Source organism: Perca flavescens, chromosome 3 (genome assembly GCF_004354835.1).
Source record: "Perca flavescens isolate YP-PL-M2 chromosome 3, PFLA_1.0, whole genome shotgun sequence".
Classification (NCBI taxonomy): Eukaryota; Metazoa; Chordata; class Actinopteri; order Perciformes; family Percidae; genus Perca; species Perca flavescens.
This window is the reverse complement of record NC_041333.1, coordinates 3537241-3564538: the sequence shown is the minus strand read 5'-3', so window position 1 is coordinate 3564538 and position 27298 is coordinate 3537241. Positions and strand designations below refer to the sequence as shown.

The window sequence follows — 27298 nt, the reverse complement described above, 5'->3', positions numbered from 1 at the left end:
AAGCAGCATGTCATAGGACCTTTAAAAGTACAAGGAGAGCACAGGTATATTATTGTGCTTCATCAAGAAGGCAGCGTTACTGCATTGAATCAAATTTCTTAAATTTACACCTTTTGTTAATTCACCACACATTTTCACATACAACTACACACTTTTTAAATGAGGTGATGCGGGAACAATGTTAAAAGAACATTCACAAATTTGTAACAGCTTTGTAAATAAACATTTTATTAAAGAGGGTTTTACAAAATATCGTCACTCTTTTTTTACAAGAATGAAACAAAGCAGCAAAATGAAAGAATACAAGCTATCTTGTACTAAGGTCTGTTTCAAAGAACGCAGTGTTCAGATGTCACATTTAACTTTTCATGATGGTATTACAGATGGCTCTGATGGCCGTTTGAGTCAGTGCTGCTTTGGATGCTTTCGGTCTCTTACACTTGGTCACCAGACTGACGTGAGACAGGAACAGGTCTGCTGATGCGGCTCCACTCCACAACTCATGGATGTACGACGACAACAGGAACAGCCCTGCTTCTGGAGAGGAGAACACAAAAGGCTTTTAAATGTCTTAACATCAAATACTAATTCATACAATCAATTACAACTGAGTCGTCTTCCTGAAGGATACTCCCACAGGAAGTCATTATCTGGCTTAAAATAAAAATGTGTCTACTCGTGTTTTTTGTGTTTCTTAATATTTCAGTTAATATGCATTGTACTTATCAATTAGGCGTATCTTCTTTGGCTGTCACATGCACGAGAGGATGTCAAATCAAGTTTTTCCTCATGCTTATTGCAAATGTGGCTCATATGGTGCTATATCATTGAACTGATTGAATGTGTTTAAGCAAAGCAACTGATAGCATTGTTTTGTACGAGCACCACCTCCCTATCACTTGCTATTTGATTGCAACTATAATAAATGTTGCAAAACTTTAACAATTTTCATAGCCCACTGCTGAATTGGAAGTAAATGTATTTCTTTTATGTTATTTTAATAAAAGAAAAAAAATAAATCTGGATCTGTATCAAAACACACAGTGAGAGCGGTCATGGGACACACTTTCATTCAATAAGTTTAGTAGTTCTGCAAAAACGTTTTTTCTTGCGATGTAAGAAACCGATCCAGTTCCACATCAAAAAATTTCACTTGTTAATTGGGGTATAGCCCAACTTTTCACAAAAGATTTTTTTAAGAACTGGGACCCTTAAAATATTTTATGTCTTAACATCATTTACCAATTCTACATATCCCAATTTGTTAAAAGTTTGGGCAGCCCTGCTCTGAAAGTCTCTAACTCCAGTGTTTCAATACAACAGAGGTCTTTTAGTAGTGTGGATTGGAGACGTGAGTTTTGAAGTGGGGCCCAGTTTGTTTGCATTGTTACAGTATTGATATAGTATTGTCTGGTATGTACAGTAGCAGTCACAGATGGAGTCTGTGAATAAGGTGGTAGGCTCTTACCACGTATAGACGGATCATGTGTGGCTTCTGGCAGGCAGGCAGAGACGACCGCCTGATGCAGCTCTGGAAGGTGGCCTTGGCTCTCTAGAAAGCGTATCATAATGTGGGTAAACAGCTGGAGGACTTCCACCCTGACTGAAATGCTGGAGTGACACTGAGCTTCAAAGGCCTGGTGGTAGAGTCGAAGGATGTCCGCTTTCATGCCGGGATCGAGTAACACAGCTTTCACGATTTCCCCGTGTTTCATCACAGCCTTTTCGACCCAGTGCAAGAACTCTTTTGTTCTGTTTTCATCATACAAGTCCTCCACCAAGCACCTCAGGGACCACTTGGTGAGCAGGTGTGCAGTATCACAGGCCAACTGACCGGGATCCAGTTTGTCTCTTGGCTGAGCTGGCTGGGGTTCAGAGAGGGGAAGCACAGGCTCCCAGTGAACAAAGATACTGCAGAGGTAAAATGTACACTCAGTCAGGAGACTCTCTTCTTCTTTCGCAGTCTCAGCCTCTTCTGCCAGGTTCTCTTTTCGTGGACGGGCCTGGGAAAAGGAGCCTTTACCTCTGGCCTTGTCCTTCCCCATCCCTGAGGAGGAAGATGAACAAAACCATGTTTATCCCATTAAAGATACAAAGAATGATTTAGATACCGTGAAGCGGAACAAAGATCTAAATTCTCCACTGTTTGTAATCGAAAAAAACGATGACAGAGTCCAGAATGTAATGTCATCACCATAGACTATAAAAATAATGTCATCACATGTAACAAATTGATTGAAGCCTCATGTCTATTAACTTCACTCCAGAGAAGAGAGCACAGGGTCAGCAAAAGAGCATCCATCCTGGAGCACTTATTTACCAGAGCTGCTGTTTAAACAGAATTTAAACCGGAATCCAGGATTCGGCCGAATATTGGGCTTTTTGATGGGGTTCGGTTTCTGCCGAACCTTAGAATTTTTTTTTCCCACTGAACCGAACCATACGCTTGCACTACGCTGGTCGACATAATGACGCCGCCGTTGATTACGGGACCGTTCAATGCAGTAGGCAGGGAGAAAGTGAGCAGAAAAAGTGTTGTTTGGCAGTACTTTGCGTCAAAAGTCAAAAAGGCCATTCAAGTCCAGCCACATGTTCAATTTGCAAAGCGGATTTGTCTGGTGGTGGCGAGGACCCTAAACAATAAACAACATCGCCGCTGTTACAACATTTGCGTATGAAACATCCGAAAGAATACGAGTTGTGCATGAAGGAATCAGACAGCAGCCAGAATGAAGCTACTTCAGGTACGGCAAAGGAAGGACAGTCCCGGCTAAAAACTGGTGCTAACCAGACAGTGCCTCTCCCGGGCTGTCAGCCGTTCTCTCGGCAAATAAGTCGGTGCATCCCTAGTTTAAACACAATTAAATGCTAACCCAAACGTGCTGTTTTGTTTGGCTACAAATCACTCAAATTAAAGAAAAAAATAATAATAATATTAAATATTTTTTTCTCCAGTATCTACAGTCTTTAGTTAGCAGTAATGTAATGATCAAGGCTATGTAAAAGCCCTGTTTGCCTTCTGAAACACATGAATTATGATATGATTAAACCTTGATTGCAAACACTGCTACAAGGTTATACAACATTATAGGTTTTCATGACAATTGGTAGTATATGTCAACACCTATACACTGTATATGTCGGTCACGTTCATGCTGGCGACTTTCAACTTTACACACTGGCTGTGTGGTGTGGCGTGTCCGTTTATATTTGGGCTCCCATGTTAACAGGTTAGAGCTTACACACTGCCTGCGCAACACGCACTTCTCAGGCGCGGCTCAAAAACGCGTGCCTGCTAGAAACAGAACCAAGGCCTATTTTTCACAAGACACGCAAGTGTGTTGGAAGCGTTTCCAGGCTAAATAGAATACGAAAAGATGTTTATATGTCATTTAGACATGAATACATATTAATAAATGACATGTTGATGTTTGAGAGTCTCTATGTTTTGATATAAATGCAGATATAAATGCAATTAAAAAAAATAAATAGATTTTCTAATATTGCACCTGTCAATCCAGAACAAAATATTCTGTAGCCTATTTTGCTGTCAATAGTGCCGACGTTGTCTTTGCTGTAATCAAATCAGTATATATTTATGTTAACATGGTATTTGATTTTATCAATGGGAAACATTGATAAATAAGGCTAGCAGCTGCAGCGCTGCGTCAGACACGTTTCCGGTGTGTAAAGACATCCACGCAGCCGCCACGCAACAGAAACGCCACGCTCACGCCACGCAGCCAGTGTGTAACCAGCCTTATGATGGACATTTCTCTTTGATGATGCCCTTTGTGTAATGAAGCAGATGTTATAATTTGGGAGTTCTTTTGCTTCAGTGTCTCCTGTTGCTTTGAAAACTCACACATCAAAAGGCTTCCTGCAAGACATCTTCTGGCAGCATTCAATCTATCTCCCTTTCCATTAGGGGTTTACAGTATTTTGTCCACCCATGTGACAGCAAGCTAACCATGACAACATTTGTAAAAACCTTTTCCGGGCGCGATAGGATTTGTTGAAGGACACACTTAATGCCACTCACCCAGCAATTCCTTTACTTTGTGCTTTTCAGACAAGGCTTGGATTTGGGTTAGAAGTGGCGTGTTGCGGGACAGGGAGGCCCAACAGAGAAGCAGGGTGAGGGCTTCGGCACAAGAGAGAGGCTGTGGGTGGAGGGTTAGCCGGTCAGCCCGTTTGTTTACACCGAGAGCTGTCCCACGATGCTTCAGTACCGAGCAAAGAGTCTGCAGAAAGAGGCGGAGCTGAGCGGCCTTCACACGCAACCTGACAGGAGGAGATCAAACATTGACATCCTTGACCAAAAGACTGTTAACATCCATCATGGCATTAGTCATTTATATGTATTATTAAGTGCCTGAAGAGTGACTTGAAACTTACATTGAACCACATTAACATTTTCACTGCAATTGCGTACCACTGTGAACGTATTTGGTAGTAATGGGGCTTTACCTGAGGTGTCTGCTGATGGTCGATGCCACACACAGGAATTCACCGATGAGGGGGAGTGGGAGACACTTGACGGAGCTCTGAGCTTTCTCCGCTGTAGATGAGGACGTCTTGGCTCCATCCTCCTGCTTCTCCTTCTGCCCAAGGTTAGTAAACCACAGCACATGGAGCAGATCTATGATGGCACTCAGCAGCTGCTGGTCTAGATTCCTAAAGAGGATAAGAAGTACAGACTTATGTAGAAAATACAAAACCGGCAGAAGAGATTATAGTAGTAATATCAATGATAATGTCAATATAAAGAGCCAAAATTAAGACTGGACCTTACTCTCAAGCCTTTTTTCTTTAAGATTATTTTTTGGCAATTTTTAGGCCTTTATTTATACAGGACAGCTGAAGACATGAAAGGGGAGGGAGAGGGGGAATGACATGCAGCAAAGGGCCGCAGAGTCCAACCTGGGCCTGCTGCGTCGAGGAGTACACCTCTATATATGGACGCCCTGCTCTACCAACCAAGCTATCCGGGGCACCCAAGCATACCTTTTTTCAACCAACTGGGTTATCCAGGTTAGGAGTCCACAGCTCTTGGTGAGGTTATAAGCTGCTCTGGTCAAACGGGCAGCCTGGCACAACACCCTAATAATCTGTGCCTAGTGGAATAATACATGTGAAAGAATTGCACATTTGACATATATCTTTTTTTTTTCCTTATGAAGTGGATCTCAGAGCATCTTGACTTTACTATAACGTGTTGCATCATTGTGATTCCCAGTGTGTACCTGGGAGTGTTCATCACACAGGGGGCTGCTGCCGAAGCCTAAAAGGGTCTGAAAGATGCCTTGTTGTTCACACAGCTCATAGCAGTGTCCATCACTTATCCCTTCCTCCAGCACACTCAAGATCCACTCACGTTCCATTTTATGCTGCAGGGAAGAAAAAAAACAGTCAGTCAGTCGGTCATACTCTCAGTGCTGACACCCTGTTAGAAAAACTAAACAACTCTTCGTGTTTCTGTTAACATTAAACTGTTTGCATGATAAAAAGCCAAAATACTGCCAACGTTCTCACAAGATAAATCCTGGGAGCCACTTCCTGACCTTGTGGGAGAAAACATCGACTTTTGTATTATGACTTCATTTTCATAGAAAAAGCTGTTGTAGAAGGCTCTGGTCAGTCATTTTCTGTACTTATGCTGAGAGTGCTATAAAACTGAGTCTACTTGCAAGTAAGTGAACTTTGAGACAATTTCAGTGATTCTGTCCATTCCTTGACAAATAATTATCCTAACAACATGGTCCTTCGAGCCAGAGCCCAACATCCTCCTTTATAGAAACAGATGATATCAGCCTAAAAAGATATCAGCTGAGCAAAACAAACAGATGAAGGTTAAATGCTGTTGACACAAGAAGAGTTTATTTGGACAATCATTTATTTTTTGGCTCGACCGCACCAAGGCAAGGCCAACCCTATAAAAAGTCTGTCACTGAGTGATTAATACACCATTGGTTTGAGTGAGTAGCGATGTTACACCATTTGTCGTCTTTGCCTCGGGATCAATCATCGGATCTGCTTCCTCAATAAATATGAGTTTGTTGTTGCTGCACAATCCTATCTATATCTGTAGGGTGTTGACACAGTTTGAGGCCCAGGTTATAAGAGGAACAGCTCAGTGTGTAGAGTGAGCGTAGCGAGTGTGTGGAAAATGAACAGTAAAGTTGTCATGTCGTAGTAAATGTACAATGTAGCCCTCCTTGCTGTACCCTGCCCGGCTTCGTATCACACTTTCCGGCGGGGAGAAGACGTGGCTGCGCTCGGCGGATGAAGCACGGAGATATGTCGACCGTCTCCCAGCTGTCTCGGGCACATCATAAATGACTGTTTTATGACTGTGACGGACGGATTATTACTGTTCTATTTTTTTATTTATTTTTGGCCGTTATACCTGTTTATTCACTTTTTTCCCCCTTTAACCTCTCTTCTTGGCGGCGTGGTCGTTCCGCCTCCTCCGTCATAGTCAAGGTAAACATGTCAATTAAAGCAGCGGTGATGTGAGTATTTTCCTCTTCTTTAAAGTCAACAGACTATTCTGCCTTGGTCGGAGCAACACTATAAAGTTCACAAGTATTTTTTGCTAAGTATCAGTTTATATGTGTAGCTTTCTGTATTCTTTTTAGGGCCACATAGGAAACACTTTGGGGTGCTGCGTTCTTCCCCCTATAGAGTTGTGTTAAAAAAAGACGCTAACATAGGAGCGTAGTTCATGTTCTGTATAATGAGGGAGCTAAAGATGGTGATACAGGAAGATTTTCTTTATGTGGATAATAGATGTTTTGATGAGCTTGCTGCTATGTTCTTTGGCAGCTGTCTTGTTGTGGGAATGGGGGGTGGGGGGAGGGTTTTTCTGCCACGCACATATTTTCTGTGTCATTTTGTGTTCAATTTGCTATCTTGAGACCTGGAGTATTGATACCACCTGTGCTTATCAACCCATCTTTTCGGCTAGGGAGAATGGTTAGTCCCTTAAATTTCTTGAGCTGGAATGTCAAGGGTTTAAATCACCCTGTTAAAAGAAGAAGAGTTTTCTCACACATCAAGCAATTTGGAACAGCCATTGCTTTTTTTACAAGAAACACACATCCGTGGTTCTGACAATTCACGTCTGATGTCGCGGTGGGCGGGGCAGCATTTTCATTCCACTTTTCAGGCTAAGGCTAGAGGGGTCTCCATTTTTATTAACCCCTAACCCATAATATTCCCTTTGAACTCCATAACGTAATATCAGATACAAATGGTCGCTATATCATTGTCTCAGGGAAATTGTATAATACTAAGGTAGCGCTCGCCAATGTATATGCCCCAAATGTGGACGATGTGGATTTTCTAAAAGGTTTCTTCTCTTCTCTTCCTGACCTGAGCTCATACCATCTCATACTTGGCGGAGATTTTAATTGTTGGCTTGATTCTGTGCTCAACCGATCTTCTCCGAACCCCGGTGTAATGAGTAAGTCTGCAACACTCATTCAGTCTTTCCTAGACAACTATGGTGCCACAGAAATATGGCGATATCTCCATCCAAACAAGAGGGAGTTCTCTTTCTTCTCTCATTCCCACCATACCTTCTCTAGGATTGACTACTTTCTTGTTGACAATCAACTGATCCCATTTGCCCGTTCCTGTGACTATCAGAGTATAGTGATATCTGACCATGCCCCGGTGGTACTGTCCATGACCCTTTCAGACCTCCCATTTGTAGAGAGACACTGGCGTTTTAATTCAACTCTACTGTCCAATAACGACTTTGTGAAATTTATGGAGGAGCAGATAACCCTCTTCTTTGATATAAATACATCATCTGAAACCTCCAGCCTGACCATTTGGGATGCTTTGAAAGCTTACCTTACGGGACAAATTATTTCTTTTACTGCAAATATGAAAAAGAGAGCTCAGAAACAACGATTAGAGTTATGTAATCAAATTAAAGAAATAGATAAAAAATACGCTCACATCAAGAACCCCGAACTATACAAAAAACGTGTGGAACTCCAAACTAGATTTGACCTCCTCAACGCATTCAGTTGAACGCCAATTACTGCGGGGCAGGAGTCTGTTCTATGTTCATGGCGACAAATCTGGTAAAATGTTAGCCAATCAGCTGAAGGGATTTAAGGCAAAACAGCATATCACAAAAATCCAGATGGATGATGGTAACATCACCTCTGATCCCTCTAAAATCAATGACACATTTAGGAATTTTTATTCCAGACTTTACACTTCTGATCTCCCAAATGACACGTTGGTGGAAAGTCTCCTAAATCGCTTACATGTCCCTACACTTACCCGTGACAATATGACTAGGTTAGATGAGCCTATATCACAAGGGGAGATAGCGGCTGCTATCTCCTCATTACAATCTGGGAAATCTCCCGGACCTGATGGGTTCCCGGCGGAGTTTTTCAAAACGCTTTCCCCGTTACTTTCTCCTCACCTAAGCTCAGTGTTGTCGGAATCTTTCAAGTAAGGAAACTGCCAGCATCACTATATGAGGCATGCATCACTCTTATTGTAAAGAAGGGTAAGGACCCAATGGAGTGCTCCTCCTATAGGCCAATCTCCTTACTAAACGTCGATGCCAAAATTCTGGCAAAAGTCTTGGCCCGTAGATTAGAAGGTGTACTACCACTGATCATATCAGAGGATCAAACTGGCTTTGTAAAAAATCGTCACTCTTATTTCAATATTCGTCGTTTATTTGACATTTTGTACTCACCCTCTGAGGCAGTTCCAGAATGAGGCCTTTCTCTAGATGCAGAGAAAGCGTTTGACCGCGTGGAGTGGAAATATTTATTTGCAGTCTTAGAAAAATTTGGCTAACTACATTAGGTGGATTAAACTGCTATACACCAGCCCAACTGCTTCTATCCTTACCAACTCTCAACGGTCTCAACCTTTCAATCTTCATAGAGGAACCCGTCAAGGGTGCCCTTTAAGCCCACTACTTTTTGATCTGGCTATTGAGACACTAGCAAACGCGTTTCGCAGCTGCAATTATATTTCAGGGATTTTGAGGAAAGGAATTGAACATAAAGTGTCTCTGTACGCCGATGACCTTTTACTTTTTATATCAAACCCAGATACCTCTTTACCTGCAATGTTGTCCTTACTCACTCAATTTGGCCAGGTTTCGGGATATAAATTGAACTTACACAAGAGTGAACTTTTTCCTGTGAATACGGAGGCACTTGCCTTAAAGTATACTAAACTCCCTTTAAGATTGTGGGACATAAATTTACCTACCTTGGCGTTGTAGTTACAAGGAAACATAAGTGTCTTTTTAAAGAAAACTTTCAGACTCTACTAAATCACGTGAAAGAGCGCTTGATGCAGTGGTCACCCCTATCTACATCCCTGGTGGGCCGGATCAATTCTGTTAAAATGAACAGTCTTCCTAAATTTCTATATCTCTTTCAATCTATACCAATCTTCATTCCTAAATCTTTCTTTGACTCATTGGACTCAATCATATCGGCCTATATATGGAGGGGTAAGCGCCCTCGACTAAACAAAGTCCATCTTCAAAAATCCAAAAAAGATGGTGGCATGGCACTGCCTAATTTCCGACTTTACTACTGGGCGGCTAATATACGTAGTCTTACTTTTTGGTCCCATTTTCATGATCGAGCTGACAGTCCGACATGGGTGACAATGGAGTTGAGATCGGTCAGAAATGTCTCCATCTTAGCTCTGCTTGGATCCTCACTCCGTCTCCCCACCAGTAAATTAACTAATAGTCCGACGGTGTGGCATACAATGAGGGTGTGGGCTCAGTTCAGGAGGCATTTTGGTTTCCATGATTTCTCCCTCTTGAGTCCTATTTTGTCCAACCCTTCCTTTCAACCTTCACTATCGCAGAAGGGGCATCGAGAAGTTTGAAGATCTTTTTATTGGTAATAACTTTGCATCATTTGCACAATTGTCTGAAAAGTTCAGCCTACCAAATACCCATTTTTTCAGATACCTGCAGGCAAGACACTTTCTCCATTCTCAGATGCCTAGTTTCCCTGAGGCAACCACTGCCGACGTGTTACTGGGTCTGCATCCATCGCACAAGGGCTTAATTTCATTCGTCTATGACAAATTGATGGGCATAAAACAGGCTCCTGTGGACAAAATTAAAACTGCCTGGGAGCAGGATTTAAACCTCTCACTGTCAAATGATGTATGGGATTCCATTTTCAGGCTGGTAAATTCAACATCTCACAAGTCAAGCTATCTCATATGTACTCAGATGTTGATCCCTTGTGTGACAAATGTAAGAGTGGTGAGGCTTCACTTATTCACATGTTCTGGACTTGTCCCAGTCTGGAAAGTTACTGGAGAGATGTTTTTCAAACCTTGTCCCTCATTCTCGATCTTGAGCTAGAGCCCGACCCACTGATTGCCCTTTTTGGCACCACTGGGGTGGATTACACGCGCCTAACTCCAACCAAAAGTCGCACACTGTCCTTCACATCCCTTTTGGCTAGGCGAGCAATACTACTAAGATGGAGGGATGCTGTTCCGCCCACACACGCTCAGTGGCTGAGGGACATCATGTCCTGTCTAGACCTTGAAAAGATCCGCTACTCAGTTTGTAACTCAGGTGGGAAGTTTCAGAGGGTGTGGGGACCCTTTCTGAAATACTTTGAGAGTCTTCAGTCAAACTGAAGGTTTTTTTTCTTTCCTCTGTTTCGCTTCTTTGCTTGTCTTTCAGTCAGCTACATAGTCTGTATTGGTCTGTCTAAATTTGCCTTCTTCTACCCATTTATCTTTATTTCTCTACCTATTCATTCTGGGTTTTTTAGTTTTTTTTAATCAACTTATTTTAAATTTTTAGTATTTACAATTTGCAATTTTGTACTTTACTTCCAGCAGATTCTTGCAGTGCTCCAGGTACAGTGCTCAGTGGGAGGTGTCGTTTGTGGATTTTGGCTTTTCTCTATTGTGTTATATATTTTTTTGTGCATGTTATAGGTTTACAAAGTGAAAAAGCCCAAAGTCCCCCCCCCAAAAGGGACTTACCATCTCCAACAGAAAACACTGTTCACATACTGCTCCAAACAGCTCTATTGTAATCCAGCCTTTACTTCAGAGACAAACATGTGTCACTTTGTAACACACGTTATAATGCTCGCCTAGCTGCTAGCGTGGCACGCCCTCAATACTCTGCAACTGACTAGCTAGCACACACGTGTCAAACGCAATGCCCGTGGGCCAAATCCGGCCCCTCGCCTGTTTTTATCCGTCCCGCTTATCGATTTAGGTTCACAATAAATGTTGGCCTGCCTAGTTGTGTACCAAACCAAAAAGGTGGAAAACTGTTTTTTAAAACTGTATTTACTTAAAGCAGATTTGTCAAATTTGAGACTCTGGAATTCCCCCAGAAGCAGAGAGTTTTCATACTGCGGCTGTGAAACAGGTTGCTGTGAGTCGGCTGTGTGGTATCCTACTTTTAAAAATGTAATCAGAATGATTGTTTTGCTTGATTTCTGCTGACTTTTTAAAATACTTTATGTCGACCAAACTGCAAGTGAAAATATATGGGACATGCAATCATACAGTCAAAATATATTTTACTTTTTTTTTTTTTATTAAATAAAAACATGTCAACAAACTATAAATGCGTGGCCCTAGATGGGATTCTCATTTTCCAGTGTGGCACTTAGTGATATTGAGTTTGACACCCCCGAGCTAGCAGTACGACCGGAGGGATTTTTGCAGTTCCTAGAACATAAAATTCCTAGAACCCTTTTTTTCTCGTGTTCCGACTGGACCAATTTGGGGATTATTAAGTTCCTCTGGCTGCAGTTCCTGTAACTCTTTCAGCTCCTACTTCAGGGCAGGGTCTTTTCGCTGTTGCCTTATTAGCATAGGGACCTAGGTCAACAAGGGTTGGGTTTCCGATACAGACAGAACAACAACGGGACAATTTTAACAGTTTTCGCCATCTTATTCATCACTAAATTCACTTCTGACAACGTTTTAGGCGAGAAATGAACGGTTTAGATTTCGAATATAGGCAGTCTTGCGAAAAGTTATGCCGAATTGACAATTTGCTTCAAAGTTTTCGGAGTTAAGAAGCTCCATGAAGTGAGGAGACAGCCAGCAGGCGCCTGCCCCGGCCGCTAGCTCGTTGCTGGGCCAGTCCTGCTCAGAGCTTTGCCGTTGACGGTTCGTTTGTTTAAATATCACAACACATGTCCATCATAAGATCAACAGGAACCTGTGGTTAACTGTGTTTTTGGAGTTAAACTCCACCTGCGGGCGCACGCACATGCTTGTTTCAGGGTAGAATTCACTAGTCGTGATCAATGACTTGCAGTACAAGACGACAAAAACAATGTTTTCAGCAGGATAATACTTTACCTCCAAGTCAAAGCCATAGAATAGCCTGAAGAATTCAGGGACTCTCTGGAAGTCCAAACTCTGATGGGACAGGAGAAACCTGTTTAACACCATATACATGTGGTCCTCTGGGAAAATCAGGAAAAACAAGGAAAAGGGTCAATGAATCTGAGGGCAAAAGAAGTTATACAGCAGGCAATAGTAAAGTATATACTATTTATAGAAATGCAACAAATAAAAGCATTCAAAAAGATAAAAAATTATATATTATATATTTTGTAATAATGCAGAGTTCCTCGTCAGTTCAGTAAAAGTCTTAAACACGTCCTAAACAAATACCACTATGGTAGTGATGTCCAAATGAAGCTTCATGAACAACTAGTTGGATTTGTTGACCCCACTAGACGGCGCTCTTGGTTTAAAGAAAAATGCTCAATGAATGGCAATTCAGTGTGCTTTGAACCCTTTGTTGAACAGAGAGCGCCATCTAGTGGGCTCAGAACATGAAGAAAATGGTTCATGAAGCTTCATTTGGCCATCGCTCACCATCACACTATGGGTCAAATCACTCTGGTCAGGGACTAACTTCATGCAAGTGTTCGGGGTTACACACCAGGTTTGAGCATCTGCTGAGCCACTTTGGCGATGTAAGTGGTCAGGAGGAATGGGAGTTTTTGATTTGGCTGTCGAATTCCATTCTTCACTGTGTCCATCAAGTACAGCAACTGTTAAAATTAAAAAAAAAAAAAAAAACAGGCTCATCAGTGTTTCTGGAGGTGATTTCCCCACATATACTCACACACCACCTTCATCCTACTTTACCTGTCTCTTCTCTCTGAACCGGGCACCCTCCAGGTGTTGGTAGAAGCAGCTTAGCACATGGTATGCTGCCGCTCTCACTTTTGGGTCGTAGCTACTCAGAGCCATTACAGTTAGTCCAAGGGCATGGCTGGATACAAACCTGAGGCAGTCAATCACACACTCTGTCACATAGAAAAAGGAGAAAATAGAACAGTTATAACCTTAACTGATTAGGAGCAATTTCAACAGCAATGAACTATACGGACCTGGCTGCAGTATGGTGCTGAACAGAGGCAAAAGAAAACGAGGATCATACAAATTCCCGAGGTCCTCTAATGCCTTGTTCCAGTACATCAGCTCCTTATCACCCTATAAGAAAGACAGATTTAGAAATTAAAGGTTCATCCGATCCACAACAACTCAAATAACAACAAATATGATTTCTCACTTATCCCTTTGTCTTTATCTGCTGAAGTTTTTAGATATCCATCTCTGAGATTCCTGCAGCCACCCTATCACCATGGATTAGGGCGGCATGATACGAGGAAAATACGCAACATTGTTGAATATTGCAATAACGATATCAATGCGTTGTATAAACAGACATTAAAATGTACTCAGTTTTACCTTTCTGCTGCTTTCAGTATACTGCTTAAACTAAACAAAGTGTGTTAGAATTTTAAAAAAATGATAGGAAATTATTTCCAACATTGAACAAATTGAAGATAGAACTGAACACAAAAGCCACCATAAAAAAAGAAATGATAGCTACATTTTAGCTACATCTTTCAACTAAAAGAATCCCTGAGTGTCTTCTGCAATGTTTTTATTGCAGTAGAGGTGGATAGAACTTCATTTGCGATGCTCAAAGCATTAAAAAATTACATATGAAACCATTTCCTTTCTGTATGGCTTCACTTCACCAGAGGTATTTGAGAAAATATATTGTTTTGTAATTTGGGTGAATTGACCCTTTAAGGGTAACTTCCTATTGAGAATGAGGACGTACGTCATGGTAGCTTGCTGTCATGTGACGATTTGGGAGGGTGTCTGAGCCCGTCCACCATTTTGGGATGCTACGCTATCGGTTGCCAGGGGCAACAGTATCAGAGCAATACAGAGACGGAGCAGGGAAGACGGCTCGAGGAATTATCATCACGGCGTTTAAACGGAGAAATAATCAGAAAATTAAGAAGAAATGGAGAAGAAGTCGGCAAAAGAAAAGGGCCCTTACAGGGTGGAACTGATAGGAACAACACTCTCTGAAACCGGTCCAGTATTAATCTGTTAGCGTCTACTAAAAACGTTCTGTTTTTGCCGCTGACAGGCTCAGATTATTATTATTAATTTATATATATATATATATATAAATAAATAAAAATGTCACAACATTATGGAAAGGATCCCTACAGAGATAGACCTTTTAGTTAAAGAGTAAGATCCTTTTAGTTTAACATGAAACAGCCCCGAAATCACCATCACCAAACTCCACCAGACTCCATGTAAATAATCAGGACTTTTATCATCGGAAAAAATACTTCATTCAAAGTGGACAGGAAAACTTCAAAAAAGCTGTCTCGGTTCGTCTTTCCACTGTTCCAACAATCACCACTCTGGTTTGGTTGAAATAAACCCTTAATTCACCCATTTACATGTGGAGATATGCTGGCTCTATACACGCTAAAAGTCCTGATTATTTACATGGAGTCTGGTGGGTTTGGTGATGGGGAATTCGGGGCGGTTTCACGTTAAACAAAAAGGATCTTACACTTTAACTAAAAGCTCTCTCTCTGTAGGGATGATTTCCAGTCAGTGTGGTGCCTCTGTGCTGGACCACAGAACGGTCAAATAGTGGCATGTGACAACCAGAACTGTACCGTTCAGTGGTATCACTTCCACTGTGTGGAGGCTTGCGGAGCCACCCAAGAAATCCGATGTCTTGTCACATTGGAGACATGCTCTCCTTCATGCTTTTTTCCATGTAGGGAAACGAAAAAACTTTAACACATGGTTCCTACGGTTTACACGACAATGGTGTGAGACACTAGTTTTTTACATAGCAGTGTTTTCCAGGCATTCTAAAATAGTGCGGAATTGCAACAACCTCCCCTGCTACCAACACAAACAATGAACGCGTGCTGGCGGGTATCCTCCCAAAATGGCGGAAGGGGGCGGGGCGTTGTGACGACATCTCCTCATTCTCAATAAAAACGCTGTATTGGAAAGTAAATATGATGATGATGAAGTATGGACCTGCAGGATGATTCTGCGTTGTTGGGGAAAGTGTGCGATCGTGTGGAGCATCCGGTCAGCTTTCAGCAGCGCCAACAGGTCGTCTGAGCTGGCTTGCTTCCACAGGGAAGCTCCGAGGCTCTTCCTGGTCTTGTGGTGCTCCACAGCTGCTGGCCCCCACACGAAGGATCTGCAGTTGAAAAACATATTCAGCGTTTGAACATAACAAGTGCACTTTTTGCATGTACACCGTACAAATATGTAACTTACTGAAATTTCCGTAGACTGACGTCGTTTCTTTCATATTCCTGAAGGAGCAGTAACAGTTTCTGATCTGCAAACCAAAACAAGGTGTTAGAGGAAAGAAGGACAACTAACACACAAACAGAAAAATACTCAGATTTCCTCTTTCCTGTTTTACCTGAAGTACTCAGTGTGACTCCATAGGCTCCCAGGAGTACAACAAAGTGACTGCTGTTACAGATTGTTGGGCATTTCTTCACCAAACAGAGAAGTAGGGACACTAATGCTTCTGAAATGACAACAAAATAAGGGTGTTTGTGTTCAATAATAAAATATATAAGGTTTCAGGTTTGTGGTTTTAATATTTTTCTCCATTCTATTCTGCTTCATTCATACCTTTAGCCTGACAGCCGCTAGGCTCTTCATCCGAGTCCAACATGGTGGGCAGGAACAGAGAATGGCTGCTGGTCATCATGTGGAGGGTGGATAAAGGAATCAGATCCTTCTGGACCTCACTGCTACCGTACATCACTTCCAACAGTTTGCTCAGTGTGTTCAGGAAGTGGTGATCTCTGTAGCGATATCTACAGTGGAAGTATATCTTTTAGGTAACTGATTCAAGAGAAAAAATCTGACGAGACACTTTTGAACAAACATCTAGCAGAACGGATTTAAACTAGAGCTGTCAATCGATTCAAATATTTAATCGCAATTAATCGCATGATTGAACATAGTTAAAGCAACACCAAAGATTATTTTGTACCCTTACAATAATGTTTCCAAAATCGTTTCAGTGGTTCATCAACTCATAACAGGGTGAACGGCACTTCTGCATTCTCTTTGGATCTGTAGTTTGAATGAGACGTACGACAGCGGTAATGGACAATTCCGCTTCCAACCTGTAGGGGGACCGAAGAGGAAAAGTGCTTTGGTGTTACTTTAACTCGTGATTAATTGCACATTTCTTATCTGTTCTAAGAGTACTTTAAACTGGATATTTTTCTTTAATTTTATATAAGTTTTTAAATCTCAGTGGGTATTTTAAGACTTGATATACTCTGGTGGTAACTCAGTTCACATCGACAGTTCATGCAAATAACTTTAGTCTTGTCCAGAAAACCATCTGGCAGGGCTTTGAAACTCAACTTGCCATTCAAAAGACCCTTTTTCTTTATCTAGTTCTGCTCAAAGAAGTTTGTTTCTGCTAGCCATCCACAATGCTACTGCTGCATCGCCTCCCGATTTCTACGGAGCGGCCCAAGGTCTAAACCACAGAACGGCGTCGTTAATCGCACGCCAAACCAATTAGTGGCATTGAAAAGGGATTTGCGTTGACCCTTTACTATCTTGACAGCCCTGATTTAGACAAATATCTTACTTCAGTCCAGTCTTGATAAAAGTGTTCCATTCAGATGCAGGGATGTCTTCAGCTGATTTCTGTGTGAAGACGATAGATTAGGAAATGCATTTAATAAAAATATAAAATGTACAGTATGTGTGAGGATAATAAACCCACTAGGAGTCCTTGAAGCCTTTCCAGGATGCCATGCTCCTGCTCCGACAGGGAAGTAGTCTGACTTTTAGAGTGACTGTAGGCGGCTGTGAGACACTTGAAGGCTGCAGCGGTGACAGACTTCCTCCAGGTTTCTTGTTCGTCTGGGCAATCAGCCAGTTTCGCAGTGATTACATCTACTAGTTGCCACCTGAAAGAGAAAACCACTTTTAGCTAATACCTCGCGACACTGATAATTTGCTTACAGTAAGAGTTAAACAATACCTTTCAAAGCTGTCCACTTTTTGAAGAGCATGGGGCAGACTGCTGATCAAGTCCCTGGTGTCCTTGATGTTTGCAGAGAGCTTGATCAGACTGGCTAGTGTTTCAGCATGTTGGGCCTCGGTCAGGTTTCCCAGAACACATTGGGACAATTTGGCGAGCAGTGCTTGCTTCAAGGCCTTTACAACCTCTTTTTGCACTATAAAAACACAGCAGTTGAATATATGTAAATGAATATGCAAGAGGAACTTAAGAGACAACAGAGTGACATTAACCCTGGTTCTGTATGCTTTAAGACAATAGAGAACTTCTTTTAGTACAAACCATCTTTGGGCCTGGCGGGATCCTCTCTAGTTGCCACCTGTAGGTAGGTGTTTATTAGTGGAAGGAATGTTTCTGTCTGGTCTGAGAGCTTCTCCATGTTTGCTGGCTCTAGGCACCACGTCTCAAAGCACAGGCGGTGTGTGGAGCAGTTGCTCAGCAGCAGGGAGCTGATGGCCAGAGAGTCTGGGAGAGGCCACTGGAGACAGTGCAGCAGCACGTCTGTGTGGATGAGTTTGGCACTGCCTGACTCAGTAGACAGAGTCTGCAGCAGGAAGGCCTCCAGCGCCGGGCTGGAGCAGGACAGCAGCAGGGTGCTCAGGCCGCGGAGGTGTGCCTGAGATAGGAAGATGCCGTGGTCCTGGGAAGGCTTAGCTTTAGACTCTGTGAGGATCTGCAGCGCTGCACAACCATAGACACTGAGCTGGGCTTGTGTGCCCTCACTGCTGGGGGAGATCACGCTCTCCTGGGGGAGCAGCAGCAACTTGGAAACCACCTCGCTGAGACTGCAGGGGTCCATGTGGCCGTGCAGAGACAGGAGGGCCTGGAAGGGTCTGGACTGTTTCTTGGCTGCCTGGGAGCCCTGCTCAGTCAGTTCCTTGAGCACAGCTTTCTCTATAGCCCCCATGTAGCTACAAACAAGCTCCAGGTGACCGAGGTCACGGAGAGTGGGGGCGCTAGTCTTCAGCAAGGCCAGAATGTCATCATTTAGCTGGGCACACAGGTGCTTTAGCCTGACGGGGTTCAGAGTGTGAGGAGGCAAAGCGGCCAGCTCCAGAGCCAGAAACCACTGCTCCAGACACGGATGCTTGAAGATGGAGCCAAGGGCAAGAACAAGGATCTAAACACAGAGGGTGACATATTAGAATCACTAATTCTAAAAGCAGTCAAATTAAACTTGGTGACATTGGTCATTAAATAATGTCCAATTGAATAAAAGTCAGTGTAAAAGCTACATTTTTCCCAACCTGCTCTTTATTAGCTTCTGCTATGGACGACTGGTTGGTTTCCAGGAAGAGGTCTGATCCTTCTTGGGAGTTCTCTGCTGCTGGCTCAGAGTTTGTAGTCTCCTGAAAGCCTTGTAGCTTGGTCACCAAATCAAGTAGTATGCCCATTAAGGTCTTCAGAGGGGCAGTTCCTATGTCTTTGGAGAACTGCGCAGAAGGATAGGACATGTTGTGTGAACATTTTTTAACTTGGTTATTTACTGAAATCGCTTGTTTTGTGCTCTTACCGTGCCAAGGCTTTCCACTGTGGATCTAATGTAGAGTAAGATCTGCCTGATCGCTACCGGAAAATCAGCCAGCAACATGGAAGCTAGACTTCCTTCCACATTCTTCCTGAAGGTGTCCTCAAGCAAAGTGTTCGGCCCTCGGCTATACGCGGCTTTCATCAGTGCAGTGAATGAATTGGGGGTTGACGATCCATCTGAATGGCATTCAGAGGACTTGAACTGAGGAAAAAAAGAGAACAGTTATTTTCTACATCAACAATCTTTCAGTTAAACAAATCTCGGGGTTCCATCAAAAACTGACCAGTTCCTCCCGACACTGCTGTGGTAGCCATTTGGAGTAATACCGATGAAGGTGTATGATGGAGGGATGAGGAGAAGCAGAGAGTCCTGCGGACACCAGCTCTTTATCATACTGCAGCAGAGCCAGACAGAGGGGGAGCGGCTCTCTCTGACAGTGCAGCACATCTGAAAGCACCGCAGACAGGTACTCAAATACCACCCCTGAGAAAAGAAAAGACACATGGTTATCAGCATTACAACATTCTATACAATTCGTTTAAAAATACTTATCAGGGAGGAGAAATCCTCTCTTGAAGCAAAAAGGACAAGCTGTGGTCCAGGGTAAAGTTGCACTTTTGATACAGCAAATTACAATTACAATTACAAATGTCAAATTGCAATAGAAATGTTTTTAGGTTTTAAAAATGATCATGAAAATGTCAAATAAACGGTTTGCAAGATTCATTCATAATCATTCATATGTTGTGAGCTTTAGGCTTTCTTTGAAGATTATTTTTTTGAGCTTCTCTGCCTTTAATGGAACGGACAGCTAGGTGAGAAAGGGGGGGACATGCAGGAAATTGTCACCGGTCGGACTCGAACCCTGGACCTCTGCGTCAAGGCATAAACCTCTAAACATATGTGCGCCTGCTTTGCCCACTGAGCCAACCCGGCCACAGCGAGCTGTATGTTTTGTTTAAAAAAGAAAACTTAATCATAAAAACAAAACAAAAAAGGTTTTTAGGTGTGCATCAACTCTATAACAATTTCGCAGTCTGCGTATGGTTCTAGTCTACACACAGTCTAAACATTCTACGGTTGTCTCAGTGGAGGCAGAAGGGCTTTACCCTTGTCTGCTGGCAGTTTGTTCCGGGCCTCCAGAGCAGCAGGTACCACCACGCTGAAGGGGAAGGTCTGGATAATCAGGTCTTCACTCAGAGATGGCCCGAGCTCCTCCATCTCGCCTTCATTACCCTCCATAATGACATCCAGCATATCTAAGACATCTAGAAGACATTGTCAGGAAAGAGAAAAAAACAAACTGTCATAGACATGCTTATGCCTGGAAGAAATTGACTTTGATTCCATCTTTAAATGCTCACCGTCTATGTGTGAGACTGGGATACTGGCAGCGTCGCCCTCCTGGCTACTCAGGTTAGCTTGCAGATAAGCTGCCTCCTGGACCAGGCTGGCAACCTTATCTGTGTATGTGTAGGAATTGCACACCAGTTTCACCAACACCTAGAGTAAGAGAACAGGAGTTTATTACCAATTAGAGATGCACCTACAGACCGGCCGGTGACCGGAATTGGCCGGTTTTCACGTGCTCGGCCATGACCGGCGACCGGCAGGTCAGTCCGACATATGCCGATTTCATGCCGGTCAGCGCTAGTTAACTGACAACAGAAGTAGTACGAGTTACAGTTCTCAAGGACGCACACACGCGACAGCACAGTCTCTTTTTCCTTTCTCTCAACTTCTCCGCCGTGTGTGGCGCGTACCCGCTCGCGGTGTGAAGCGTGTGTCCGCGCTATTCTCGCACATGTCGGGAACCTCGTGAATTAACCTGCAACATGTCAGCTGTTTGGATTCTTCAGCGTGTGTGCAGAAGATAACAAGTTTTCAATATCCAACACCTGCAAGGAGAAAGTAGGGCATGGAGGGACGACACCAAAAACCCAAAATCACATTTTGTTAGTGGGATATTGGATGTGAAAAGAAGGAAATGGTTCTAACATTGCTCTTTAGATGTGTGTGAATTTCCCACACCAGGAGTCATTTATATAGTTCTATTTTATAGTGATCAATTATCTGTAAAAAAAAATGTCTATGTTCTGTGCAAAATGTTCTATTAAAGAAAAGATAGAAAATAAATATTTGTGTGTGCTGTAAAGTGATTAGAAAAAATGAAATCGGTATCGGTTGGCCTAACTCAATGAAAATCGGAATCGACCTAAAAAGCTGTAATCGGTGCATCTCTAATTATAACTACTATATCAGGATTCACAACGTTCTATTTTAATAATAATAATAAACGTTATTTATATAGCACCTTTTATACAGAGAGTGTAGCTCAAAGTGCTTTACAGCAACATGGAGAGAAAACAAAATCTATTAAAACAAGTGCAGACGATCAACATAGCATCAAACAACAGAGGCAGCAAATATTAAGAACAGAAGAAAAATCTAGACAACACAACCATGATAATACATTAAAATAAATAATACATTTAGTCTAACCAACAGTATAAGAGTAACAGACAGACATGTTGACGTTGAAACACAGAGGTTATGTATATGGGCTCACCCTCTCCAAGAACTGGATGACAGTGTCTTGATGGTGTGGTTCTACTCTGGCCAGCTGGTCGAGCCAGAGCTCAAGCTCAGTCCAGGTGTACTCAAACACCCCACTGTCCTTTAGCACCTGAATACAAAATCATTATCATTATCAAAATCTGTGTTGCCCATTCAAAAACATGTCTTGCACCTGAATACAAGGCAGGAAATACAAAACAGAAGTTTATTTGGTAAAGTTTATACAAGACTTTTGCGAGTAAATATTAACGAAAGAGAAATTTGCCCATGCTCTTACTTCATAACATGCACTTTTGCCACAGCAGCATTACGCTTGAGGCTCTTTCAAATAATATGGACCAGCTACTTTTCTTTCTTTCTTTTTTAAAAATAATTGTATGGACATTTTTAGGCCTTTATTGACAGGACAGCTTAAGACAGGAAAGGGGGGGAGAGGTGGAATGATATGCAGCAAAGGGCCGCAGGTCGGAACCGAACTCGCTGCGGTAAGGACCGAGCCTTTTCACATGGGGCGCACACTCAACCAGGCGAGCTACCCAGGCGCCCCACCAACTACTTTTCTTAACTGTGAGGACTGAACTGTTCCCTGACGTAGCTGAAGGACTGCTAACATACGCTCTAGAAATGCTGCTGTGCTCTCAGCTGAAAAAGAAACGGTCCATACTTTCAGAACGAGCATCCGTGTGGAGGTCTTCAGGTGGCTGCTGCTGCTGCTGACAAACATCTTGAGAAGGAGGTAAAGTACGGACTTCTCTCCAGATGACAATTCTGTATTTGCAACATCCTGGGAAGAAAACCGCCGCATGCAACACAAAACAATGTTGATTATAAAGAGACACCTTCTAAACAACATCAGTGACAATGACAAGGTGAACAGTGAAATAAAACCAAGAGTGTAACTTCGTCACCTGTATGCGGAACCAGGAGAACTTGCTTGCAGGGAGATCTAAGGCCAACTGCAGTATCTGATACTGCAAAACTGGGGGGACTTCTTCCCTCATGCCTTTCTCTGACACAATCCCTGGAGAGGTAAAAACAAAAAAACCTACTTTGAGGATTTGGTGAAGAACCACCAGCATCACAACTTGAAACATGTAACTTGTATATGAACTCAATGATTAAAAAAAAGCATCACCTTTTAGGAGCTTGCTGAAGTCAAATTTGCACTGGCTGACCAGATGTGGCACCGTTTTCTGGTAAAGACATATGACCTGAAGAATCAGAGTCTTCAGCAGGATTACCTCGGCTGTCTCAGCAACTGATGAACACAAACAAAACGTAGTCAGTCAAATGTCTTTGCTGGCCGTCCCCTTTTAATTTATGGGACTGATAAGAATAAACAATATACTACATGTAATGTAAATGTTATTACCAGGCCCTTTGTTTTTATTATCCGTCTGTTCCACACTCCCTTCAGTTTTGGCCTTTTTTTCTTCACCATCCGTCTTTTCCTTCTTGCTGAGTGACTGCCACTTTGAAACTATACTCGTTATATCGGGCAAAATCTGAAACGGAGCATGAAAAGACTTGAGATTAGTGGGTTACTTGGGTTAGTGCGCGGAAGGGAGGGGGAGGGTACGGGATGAGGTGGAGGGAGGGGCGAGCTAGCCTCCGTTTTGTTTGACAATACTTCGAACATCAACAAGAAGTGACACCACCCAACACCACTTAGAGCACCTTTAAGGCAGCACTTTCCTGAGCTTACCTTGCTGAGTGCCTCCCTGTACTGCTGCACCAAATCCCCCATCATGCCAACAGTGTATACGTCTGAGCTGAGCCACTCGGACTCATCCAAAAGGTACTCCATATTCCTATTGGCTCTTTTCAAGATGAAATTCATCAGGGACAGAGTTGTGAGCTGCACTGCTGTGTTGGCAAGCTGTCAGATACAATCAACCAATTTGTTACTTCTCACATGAAAATCATATTAAAATGTTATTAAACAGTAATAATGATATTTATAAATATATAGATGTATGATGAGGAGGGCAGCTACAAGTAGAGATATTCTGACAATACATGACAAAGTAGCATTGATTGTGTTGTATGTTGTGTTCAGTGGTACCGCAGCTACAGCGCTGATTAATCCATTGTGTGAGGCTCATTCACTTACACTGAGGCCCTGTGTGAAGAAGGTCTTGTTACAGACGGGAGGAAGAGATATCACCATGACCATGGACAGCAGGCGAGGGAGAGGGATGGCCTCACGGGTTTGAAAGACTGTGGAAATCTCTGGCTGGGCTTCGTAGATCTGACATACGAAAGCAAAAAAAATGAATAGACAAGCTACATATGAGCCAACACTGAAGGAGCCTCGTGAAAATCAAATCACTACTAGCAGGAATTACCTTTTTAAGTAACTTGACATTGTCCTGCCAAGCACTTTTAAGGCGGGGGGTGTATGAATACTGAGTCTCCTGAAAGAATCGGGCCAGCACGTCAGGGCTAGCCTTCAGCACATTCACCACCAGATCAGTCACCAAGTCATCCTCTGTGGCCTGCTTCTGCCCCACCAAGAACTGAAGCAAGACAATGTTGCCAGCTCTGGTTGGGAAAAAATAAAGTCCTATGATCAGCATGAGGAGTTTCCAGAGGAGTAGAAGGTAGACTTGACACACGGATTACTTACCTGCCAGCTGTGCCAAAGCTGGCATCGTGGAAGCTGATACCATGCTTACGAGAGCAACACAGATCAAGAAGGAAACCGTGAACAAGTTCCCGGATGACAGATATCCCAGCGTGCTCAGAGTCCTCTAACATCTTAAAGAAAATAGATAACCCCACGGGTTAAAAAGCACATTGGAATAACAGAGCCTTTGCTTAAAAAGTATAAATAACTCACTCTGTCATCATCGGTGGTTGCATCCACAATCCCATTCCACTTGTACAGAGATGCTATGGTGGCCAGTACAGCAGGTGTGAAAAAACGCACTTTCTGTGTTTTACTTATGGCCTTGTTAAGTACAACCTGCAGCGAGACAAAATCAAACAAATAGAACTATCAAATCCATACATTTATAGATTTTTAAATGGAAAGTGCAAACTGATGAACACTTACTCTAGTCTTCAGTGTGGACAAAATCAAGTTGACTATGGACATCCTGTCCTCCTTCAGACCTGTACTCAGGATCTCTGGCAGGAGCTCTGACACACCAATATGTACATGACATCAAAACAACCGGATAGAAGAGTAAATGTGTGTTGTGTAAATGTGAATGCATGTCTAATTGTTATTACCTTTGATTTCTAATATCTGTCCAACTGTAGCATTATCTCCAGACACCAAAAAGGACAGCACAAACTGGATAAAAGCCATGCGGACATCAGGTCTCCCCTGGAGAATTCACAGAGAAGAACGTAAGCATACATAACTGCAGAAACCAACAAATATGCTGAAAACTGGCAGAGCACACACCCTCTTATCCTTTCTCTTTGCCAGTCCAGAAAGAGCTTTATTGACGTGAATGTGACTAAGGATCTCTCTGGCAGCTTCTGGACCCTGAGACACCAAGGCGGACAGGAGACTGAGGCACTGACGGACAAACCTGTGCACAACAGAACACACAACATGAGGGCCATGGGCAGAGTGCACATTTTAAACTGTGCTTAGGACTGACATTTGAAGTGGGGGGTGATCAAGCGTGATCGGTTTGCATAGAGTAAAGGCAATGGTTCTGTGTTACCTTATTTGACAGAAATCTATGCATATGCCTGTGCATAGATTTCTGACAATTTGATAAACAAAACTGTCTATAATGCTTGACTAAATGAAACTCCAATTAACAAAACTACTTGAAAAATAACGGTTACACTTTACTTAAAAGGTATCTACATAACAGTGACATGACACTGTCATGAACGTGTCATAAACATTATAAACAAGTCATAAACGTTTATGACATAACGCTTCTTTTACCAAGTGTCATTCGTTTTTTGTCATGACAAGTTATGGTTAGGGTTAAAGTTAGGGTTAGGGTTCATGTGTTCATGACAGTGTCATGTGTTCATGACAGTGTCATGTCACTCTTATGTAGATACCTTCAAGTAAAGTGTTACCAAAACAATATGAATATTGAAATACTAGTGGTAAAATCATCGGGAGAGTCCGACAGCCTGACTCTGAGCAGTAAAACTGAGATTAGCGATGTGACTGTGCAATTACTGTAAATACATTTTACTATTTTATTTTACTATTTAATATTTACTCTCTTTAATTATTTCTATTATTATGTGTTAATGTGTGTCCTCTACTTTCCTTTTATCCCTTGCTGCTGCAACAGTGTGAATTTCCTCATTTCTTGGATTAATAAAGGATTTGGAATCTTGAATCTTGAATCTATTCAAGTTCATGTTCTGCTTGTTCAACTGTTTGGTAAACTGATATTAAGGATTTGAATTCTATTTTTTTCTCTCAGTTCTTATCATTTTGGCACTGTTAATTTTCCTTTTGGTGCTGGCTAAAACCTCTTTGGGGTGCGCTAAAAATTCCTCTATGCAGGAAAAACCCCTGTGAGGTCATTACATACCAACCTGTGATTTTCTGAACTGAAAGATCCCTGCAGAAGTGGCATGTAGCTGGAAACAGTCTTTTTCACAATGGCATTGCCAACCATGTTGAAGTGGGACAGGTCACTGGCTGTCCTTAGAAGAATCATCTCCAAGCTCTCAAAAATCGGCACCAACTGGACAGAGGCAGCATTTGATTAGCGCTTTACATGTCCAAAAAACAGGGAACCTACCTAACCATTTAGTCCCCTCTAGGGCTGGGCAATATATCGACGTTATATCAATATCGCCATATGAGACTAGATATCGTCTTAGATTTTGGATATCGTAATATCATAATATGGTAAGTGTTGTCTTTTCCTGGTTTTAAAGGCTGCATTACAGTAAAGTGATGTCATTTTCTGAACTTACCAGACTATTGTAGCTGTTCTATTATTTACCTTTACCCACTAAGTCATTAAATCATTTCTGGAGATTATTTATCAAAAATCTCACTGTGTAAATAACATTATGTTAAAGCACCAATAGTCAACCATACAATATGGTCGCCATATCGACATCTAGGTATTTGGTCGAGAATATCGTGATATTTGATTCTCTCCATATCGCCCAGCCCTAGTCCCATCCTCTGAGATAAGTACTTACCTCACTCTCTACATGCTTTTCTCTCTCTAGCAATTTGAATATTTCCGCACACTCCATGGAGATTTTAATATAACCTTCAACCACATCATACAGGTCCGAGCATGGCAGCTTCTTGGCGGTTGATATGAATGTCTCCAGTCCTGCAGGCGAGATAAAGTCAGCGTTAGCCGAAGCATCACAGAGGAGAGCCCTGCAGACACTGGCAGGTCAGACGGTGCTCCAACTGACCGCACAAAGCGTATGGACGGACAGGTGATTGGATGGAGAAATAATTAATATGACTTAATATCACTTGTATGAGATGATGTGTGTAACAAACTGGAACGTTACATATACACTCACCCTTCATGGCTGTGGTGGGTTCCTTTAGCATGGCTTTAAATGCAGTCCCATTGAACTCCGGAACTTCTTTTTTTACCGGAGTGTTTGACTCCGCCGAGTCCTCGCTGTGGCGCTTTTTACCCATTTCTAAAGCATGAAAACAGATATTAAGTTTGCCTTACTCCGCTGCCATAAAACGTCTCTCGCACCCACGTTGTGCTGCTGTAAACAGAAAGCTGTCCAACGAAATTGTCATCCGGTCGAAAACGTGTTCTGCT

General features: G+C 42.5%; 1 protein-coding gene across 1 annotated transcript; it reads right to left on the bottom strand.

Moving 5' to 3' along the window:
• Positions 1-219: 219 nt before the first annotated feature.
• Positions 220-27298, bottom strand: urb1 (URB1 ribosome biogenesis homolog). Its single transcript, XM_028573648.1, has 39 exons — positions 27042-27298; positions 26700-26839; positions 26079-26230; positions 24964-25093; positions 24786-24882; positions 24607-24692; positions 24391-24516; positions 24178-24308; positions 23897-24092; positions 23662-23799; positions 23254-23427; positions 22921-23053; positions 22684-22806; positions 22457-22569; positions 22213-22332; positions 21541-21657; positions 20336-20474; positions 20081-20239; positions 19255-19454; positions 18954-19172; positions 18688-18873; positions 17723-18560; positions 17402-17597; positions 17141-17327; positions 17003-17061; positions 16021-16208; positions 15803-15913; positions 15652-15715; positions 15403-15571; positions 13416-13518; positions 13171-13331; positions 12962-13073; positions 12370-12476; positions 5247-5390; positions 5008-5117; positions 4471-4677; positions 4043-4284; positions 1469-2047; positions 220-537 (listed from the first exon to the last, which is right to left on the bottom strand). Exons 1-39 carry the CDS (start codon positions 27163-27165, stop codon positions 359-361), a joined length of 6759 nt encoding a protein of 2252 aa, XP_028429449.1. The 5' UTR covers positions 27166-27298; the 3' UTR covers positions 220-358.

What these genes read in the sequence shown, in the direction of transcription:
- urb1 (XM_028573648.1), bottom strand. Translation starts at nt 27,165, where the DNA reads ATGGGTAAAAAGCGCCACAGCGAGGACTCGGCGGAGTCAAACACTCCG. An exon ending in TCCCGCCAGGCCCAAAGATG is followed by an intron (nt 17,598 to 17,722) that starts GTTTGTACTAAA and finishes GTGTTTTTATAG; the next exon opens with TGCAAAAAGAGGTTGTAAAG. An exon ending in TAGCGGCTGTCAGGCTAAAG is followed by an intron (nt 15,914 to 16,020) that starts GTATGAATGAAG and finishes TTGTCATTTCAG; the next exon opens with AAGCATTAGTGTCCCTACTT.